General features: G+C 48.4%; 1 protein-coding gene across 2 annotated transcripts in view; it reads right to left on the bottom strand.

The window, feature by feature from the left end:
• The window catches only part of LOC140536284 (somatostatin receptor type 5), a 33,363-nt gene extending 25,991 nt beyond the window's left edge, over positions 1-7,372 (bottom strand). For both annotated transcript variants that reach the window (XM_072658000.1, XM_072658001.1), the window contains exons 1-3: positions 7,026-7,372; positions 4,724-5,594; positions 3,792-4,199 (exon numbers count right to left, since the gene is read on the bottom strand). In XM_072658000.1, coding sequence (XP_072514101.1) covers positions 3,792-4,199; positions 4,724-5,449 — 1,134 coding nt within the window. In that variant the 5' untranslated portion in view covers positions 5,450-5,594; positions 7,026-7,372. The remainder of the gene's footprint in view (positions 1-3,791; positions 4,200-4,723; positions 5,595-7,025) is intronic.

Raw genomic sequence — 7,372 nt, 5'->3', positions numbered from 1 at the left:
CAGATCCTGAGCTCTGCGGAAAAGCTGGACTACTCTAGAACATAGCATCTTCTGTGACTCAAGAAGGCCCTAGGTTCTTCAGTACCCAATACCTGATGAACATAAAGCCCCGATCCACCCAAAAAGGGTTCTACATAGTACGGAAGAGGGTTCTTTGATAACAATAGTTGTAAAGTAGAATTTTCTACAAGAGGTTTCCCTTGTATTAGAAGAACCGTTTAAGCATTCAGATGGTTCTCAGAGTTACAGAACCCCAGCCTTTAGTCAAGAACCCTTGAAGAACCTCCTATGTTATGGTGAAAAGCTGCTACTTGTGTAGTTGTTGGTGCTGGAACAAGGACAGAGGCTTCCAGGCCAGCGTTCTGAGGCTGGTGTCCCTCCTGATGTGCAGCCAGTTTCTCTCTGCTGACGGTCCTGGAGGGCTACGTGCCAGTGAGCAGCGAGGCCTGAGCGATGCCTGTCGCCTCTGGCCAATTTGGGGCACCTGTCGATGATTATAAACGTCCAGGTTCTCCATGTTTTCTGACCTGTGCTTGGAAAGAGATCTGGCAATTCCTCACTGGACTGACAGGGACAAAAGTCGACGGCATGGCGGAAAGGTTTAAAGAGCCCATTCCCCGGAAAACCACATTCCCCTTCTCTAAATACGGGAACACGTTCTAGAGCACAGGTTTAGAGAAAGGCACAAAGAACCCTTTTCGGTACTTCATAGAACCCTTTTTGGGTGGGTCAGGGCTTTATGTTCATCAGGCATTGGGTACTGAAGGACCTACGGCCTTCTTGAGACACAGAAGATGCTATGTTCTAGAGTAGTCCAGCTTTTCCTCAGAGCTCAGGATCTGCTTTAGAGGGTGTTCTAGATTTTTGGATCTCTACACTCTTGACAAAAAGGGTTCTATACGTTATTGAAAAAGGCGTCTTTGACTTATAACAATAGTCAAACCCTTTCGGAGCTATCTAGAACCATTCAAGGACAGGAAGACAGGAACAGGACGTGTGAACCAGGAACGAGCGAGCGATGTGCTATGGAACGTGTTCAATCTGTCATGGTTGTGATGTCACATCCAGGATCCCCGATTATCCGACAGCGTACCCAATCTCCATCCAGAGGTTTCGTATCATGGCTGGTGGGACTGGCATCCAGCTCACATGTTTGGAAAGTTGGAGAACCTATAATAAAGGGGACGGGAAGTCCATTTTCCCGAGTCTGCCTTCATTCACATGCAAAAAAAACATCAAGGGAGTCCTCCGGACCTGGGGGGTGATTTCTTCGGGGCCGTTTTCACACCTGTCCCGAATACACAGGACCGATTCCGGGCTGGTGTTGGGGGAGAGGCTCGTTATCACTGGTTTGACCGAACCATTGGATCGATAACCCAATTCCTTTTCTAATCTACATCTAGATCTTCTGTTTTGCAGAAACTGTGCAAGGGGATGTTTGGAATTGCGCAATCAATCCATGGGGCGGGGGCGGGGCCAGGGCGGGGCCAGGGGTGGTCCAGCGGATTAAGACGCTGTCTCTGCGATCGGAGGATCGCTGGTTCGAATCCCGATCACGCTGCTAGCCATCGGCAGGCCCAACAGTTGGCCTTGCTCTCTCTAGTGTGGGTAGATGGCGCTATCCCCCCACATTACACTAGTGCGGCACTGTCCATCACTGGCGTCTGCTAGCCGGTGCGTCAGAGCCGGGTATACGACGCTTTCCTCCAGGCGTGTTGGTTGGTTGCCTGGTGACGTCGCATCGGCGACAGTTTGAGAAAAAGAGGGGTGGGCTTTGTGGGGTGGGGATACAGATGGGTTGGGTAATTGGTGATCTAAACTGGGTAAAAAAAAATCTTAAATAAATAAAAATAAATAAATAGAATAAATAAATGAATAAAAAAGCAGACCAGCAATAATAAGCCCCTCCCAGAATCGATCCTGGGTGTGGGCTTGTGTATTTGGGACAAGTCTGAAGGCGCCCTCGGGGGCACACTTGCAATGGGATTTGGACTTTCAGGTTGTTTAGTTCAGCATTTTCTTGCTTGGTCGGGACCAAGGGAAGCGAGAACTCCGAGTGCCCTTAAAGGCACAGTCCAAAAACCAGCCTGTTTATGTTTTAAGGGCTAAAAATAGGTCTGAAAATGATCGAGAAACAAGAAGTATGACAGTTTTTCATAAATACGACTAAACAAACATTATGGATGGACTTCCGGGAAAAACAACAAGTCCATGGAATCGCGAATGGGCCCTTTAAAGAGTCTGAATGTGATATTTACATTGGAAAGCATTAAGAGTGACTCTTCTATCCCTGGACTTTGTAATGAGTGCTGGTAATAACTGGTGTGTGTTTAACTCACCCTTCCACCCCCGTCCATCCCCCCCCCCCCCATGGAGCCAGCATGGAGCCACTTAAAGTGCCAGGAAATTTATGCCCGAGTGCTCGGCACGTCAAACGAAACTGTCTGCGTTAGCATGACCTTTACCATGAAGAACTGCATCAGATAACACAGCACTCTAAATAAGGGCACGTTACCGGTTTATGAGGACATATACACACACACTCCCGACACACAACACACTCCAACTCACAACACGCACACAACAACAGCCCTACTGTGGTTTCTGCTGGGGCACACACTTGGTTTAAATGAGTCCTAATTGACAAGGGTATACACACACACTATATGTCCAAATGTTTGTGGACGTCCCTTCTAATAGATGCATTCTGCTACTTTAAGTTGCACACACTGTTGTCAAACAGTGGATCTCTGGAAAACAGGCAAACATCAGCCTATTGGCACCATGCCAGACATGGGCTAGAGGGGTATAAAGCCCCCCAGCATTCAGCTGTGGAACAGGAATTTGGGCAAGATGAGGTGGGGTGGTGATCATCCAACATACTGATCGTACTACTGCTCTTAAACTCGCTGAATGCAATCAAATCCTCCGAAATCTAGTAGAAAGTCTTCTTCTTCCCTGGCCGGTAGAGACAATGACTCCAGCAAAAGCAGGATCAGCTCGTTTAAATACCCCTGATTTCAGAAAAATTGATAGATGAGAAGGTGTCCCAATACTTTTGTCCTGTGTATATGTTTATGTGTGTATATGCAAATGTTTTAGCACCCCACTGAAATGACGTGTGTTGATTTTCTTAGTGTAAATAAGTAAACAAATCCTTTACAAAAAAATGTAAATGTACATTTCTGCAAAAGAACATCAGCACAATTATTTATATATATATATGTATATATATTATTATTATTATTATTATTAATCTTTTTTATAATTTGTTGAATTTTTGCCCTTTTTCTCACAAGGGAGAAAAAAAAAGTTTTCTAAGTGGTTGTTATGGCGTTGCTAGGTGGTTGCTATGGTATCGCTAGGGGCCTGCAATGGTATCATAGTTGGTTGCTATGGTGTAGGTTAGTGATTGCTATGGTGTTGTTAAGTGGTTGCAAGGTATTTGCTAAATGGTTGCAATGGTGTTGCTAAGTGGTTGCCATGGTACTGCAAGGGGGTTGCTGTGCTGTCATAGGTAGTTGCAATGGTGTTGCTAAGTGGTTGCTATGGTATCCCAGGTGTTTGCTGTGATTTACCAGGTGATTGCTATAAGTGACTGTTATGGTATTCCAGGTGGTTGCCATGGCATTGCTCAAAACCATACATCCGATCTGAAGGCTGTATACAGGTCGGTAGCTGAGCGTACACAAACCTCGTATCATCCCGGCCTTGATATGTACTGTATGTTTATGAATACCACACACACACACACACACACACACACACTACAAGTCATCGTGTTGTGTTACCTGGCCGCTCTGCGCGTGTCCGTTGAAGTCGTTGTTTCTAGTCGGCAGGAAAAAGTCGTGTGTGGTGGTTTTCTCCGTCCGCGGCACGCTGGGGTCTCCGTCCTCCACACCGTTGGCCTTGCGCACGCACAGGACCTTCCGGAAGCTCTGCTTGAAGTTGTCGGACAGAAAGCCGTAGAGGATGGGGTTGGCGCAGCTGTTGGCGTACGACAGGATGACGGCGAAGAAGTAAATGCCCACCATCAGGCTGTTCTCCGGCAGGATGACGATGACGTTGACGATGTTCATGATGTAGAAAGGCAGCCAGCAGAGAACGAACACCACCACGATCACCACCACCATGCGCGTCACCTTCCGCTCAGACCGCCTCCGCTTGGTGAAGCCGGCTCGCGCACCTGATGACTTCACCTTCAATCAATCACACAATCAATCGATCAGTTGGGCAGAAGAAGCTCCAGCTTGAGTGTTAGCTAACAAGCTGGCTTCATTATCTGGACAAAAGTATTGGGACACCTGCTCATTCACTGTTTCTTCTGGAGTCAAGGCTAGAAGACTTTCTACTAGATTTTGGAGGAGGAGCATTGCCGTGAGGATTTGATTGCATTCAGCGACAAGAGCGGTAGTAAGGTCCGGATGTTGGATGATGATGATGATGTTCACCGCCCTACCTCATCCCTGACTCCCCAACGCATCCCAAAAGTACTGGATGGAGCACCATCATCCATCATTCCAGAGAACACAGTTCTTCCACTGCTCCACAGCTTCTCAATGCTCCAGAAAGTCCTAATCTATTGGCAGTACTTCTCTACAGGGACTAGACAAGCAATGGGTGCAACTTAAAGTAGCTGAATGAATTCATTAGAAGGGGTGTCCACAAACATTTGGACATGTAGTGCACCTTAAACAAAAGTAGTTTTACGAAGGTAGCTCACCTTGACGATGATGAGCAGGTAGCACAAGCAAATGACCAGCAGGGGGCCGAAGAAGCCAAGGATGGCCGTGTAGAGGATGAAGGCCATGGACCAGATGTTCCGCGGCTCCGGCCAGCTCAGGTTGCACGAGTTGAACGTGTCCTGGACGTCGGAGAAGATGACCACGGGCAGGACGACCACGAAGGAGATGGCCCAGACCGCCGCGCTCACCGCTTTAGCCACCCGCGGCCTGCGCCACCTGGTGGAGCGTATGGGATGCACCACGGCCAGGTAGCGGTCGATGCTCATGACGGTCAGGCAGAAGATGCTGGTGAACTGGTTCAGAGAGTCCGCCGTCATGGCGACGCGGCACAGGAAGGAGCCGAACGGCCAGTAGGAGAGCACGTTCTGCGTGGTCAGGAACGGAAGGCCCAGGATGTAGAGTTCGTCGGCCACGGCCAAGTTCAGGATGTAGATGTTGGTGACCGTTTTCATCTTGGCGTAGCGCAGGACCACGTAGATGGCCAGCGTGTTTCCGATGAGTCCCACGATAAAAACCGTCAGCGATATCACCGCCGTTACCATGGTGCTGCTGCCCTGAAACGGCATGCTCTGGTCCGAAACGTTAGCCGAGCAATTGTCCATGAGATCCGACATCCTCGTCATCGCTGTGGATTCCAGGATTCCTGTGGAGTTCAAGGTCCCCAGGAGGGGCCCCTCCCATTCGGATCTGGCCCCCGGCTCCATTCCTGATCCGAGAGGGATGAGAGATACAGACGGAGGAGAAGAAGAAGGGAGGGACAAAATCGAGCAGGGAGGAGGGATGGAGAGGCGACACGTCAGTGGGTCTTGGACGCCCACGGGCTGTTGTCAGAGTTTGGACGCTTGGGTGCTGTGAAAAGAGAGAGAGAGAGAGAGAGAGAGAGAGAGAGAGAGACAGTTAGACAGAAGGGATTGTGTGAGAAAACACCCACCGCACAGATTGTACCTGCTTTCAATGCAGCGTTAGTCAGTGTTGTGATTCAGTGGAGGTGGCTCTGGCTGCTTTCTGCATGTCTGAGTCTCTGTGTGAGTGTGTGTGTGTTGGTGAGTGTGTGTGTGAGTGTGTGTGAGTGTTTGTGTGAGTGTGTGTGTAGCACAAAAGCAAAAAGTCCTGTGCACACTCATCTCAGAGACCCCATGTAGTGCCTGAAAGAGTGATGGGGTGGTGCTGGTGGTATAACGTACAGCGTAGGCACTACTCGCTTCATCTACATGTAGGTTCCTCAAAGGTTCTTTAGTAATACGCAGAACCCTGATCACGCAAAGAATGTTTAGATGGTTCTAGATCACACCCGCTTTTGTCACTGCTATTCTTTATAGGTGGTGTTGCGTAGTGGATAACACCACCACTAGGGTCTGGTTCCCTGGGCAAACACCACGCAATGAGACCTCCTGGGCAAAACTCCCAACACTGTTATGATTCACGACGTCGCGCCGATACCTTGTATCTCCAAAACCTTCATAGCTTTTAATGGAAGTCGATAGAAAAACATTTAACTCCGAGTTACATGTTCGGAGCATTTCTATTTTCTGCATGACACTATATGTCCAAATGTTTGTGGACACCAATGCTAATGAATGCATTCGGCATGCAAATGCACACAAAAACACACAGCTTGCCTAGCCCCTGTAGAGAAGAAGTACTGCCAATAGAATAGGACTCTCTGGAGCAGAACACGCTGCCTAATAATGCCAGGCGTGGGCTAGAGGGGTATAAATAAAGCCCCCCAGCATTGAGAAGCTGTGGAGCAGTGGAAGACTAACTGTGTTCTCTGGAATGACGGATGGTGGAGTTTCATCCAGTACTTTTGGGACATCCTGACCTCACTATCGCTGCTCTTGTCGCTGAATTCAATCAAATCCTCAAAGCAATGCTCCTCCTCCAAAATCTAACAGTTACTCTGGCAAAAGCAGGTGTCCCAATACTTTTGTCCATATAGTGTATACCTTACCTTTGACGCATTGGTGTAGACACACTCACACACAAATATATATATATATATATATATATATATATATATATATATATATATGCCAAAACATTAGGACCACCAAAACGATTTAGGTGTATATATTTATAAAGTTAAAGTTAGACATTCTGCTTGGGTGGATTCTGCTTCCCTGCTCATTTTAACAGCATATAAATCATATAAATCATAAATATTATAAAAAAAAAGACCAGAAGACAAACCAGAGGAGCTCCTGTTATCTGCAGCCCCTCTCTTCTGGACAGAAACGCTGGATAAGAGAGGGGAAAGTCGGTGGGATGGACGGTACTTGCCTGCTGGGTTCGGTTCTGCTCACAGGGTTTTATGTCTCCTCAGATAAAAACAACACTCTGGGAGGAAAGTCCCCTCTGCGTTATCCCACACAGCAGCGCAGAGACCGTGATCCAGCGGCAGCGCATCTCCGAGCTGTGATCCAGACTGTCAGCCCAGCCCCAGCCCCTCTCCGCTCAGCCCAGCCGCTCTCAGCCCCGCTCCGCTCCGCTCAGCCCAGCCTGCAGCTCCGCTCCTCTCCCGGCTGGTTAGCGCTCAGACCTGTAGAGCTGCATTCTCACAATCAGGTTCCTCTCTGGACTTCAGCTGTTTAGCCCTAAACAACACCCCCCTGACTGAGGAGCACTCT

The sequence above is a fragment of the Salminus brasiliensis genome, chromosome 15, assembly GCF_030463535.1.
Source record: "Salminus brasiliensis chromosome 15, fSalBra1.hap2, whole genome shotgun sequence".
Lineage (NCBI taxonomy): Eukaryota > Metazoa > Chordata > Actinopteri > Characiformes > Bryconidae > Salminus > Salminus brasiliensis.
The sequence above is the reverse complement of the archived record's forward strand: the minus strand, read 5'-3'. Positions and strand labels throughout refer to the sequence as shown.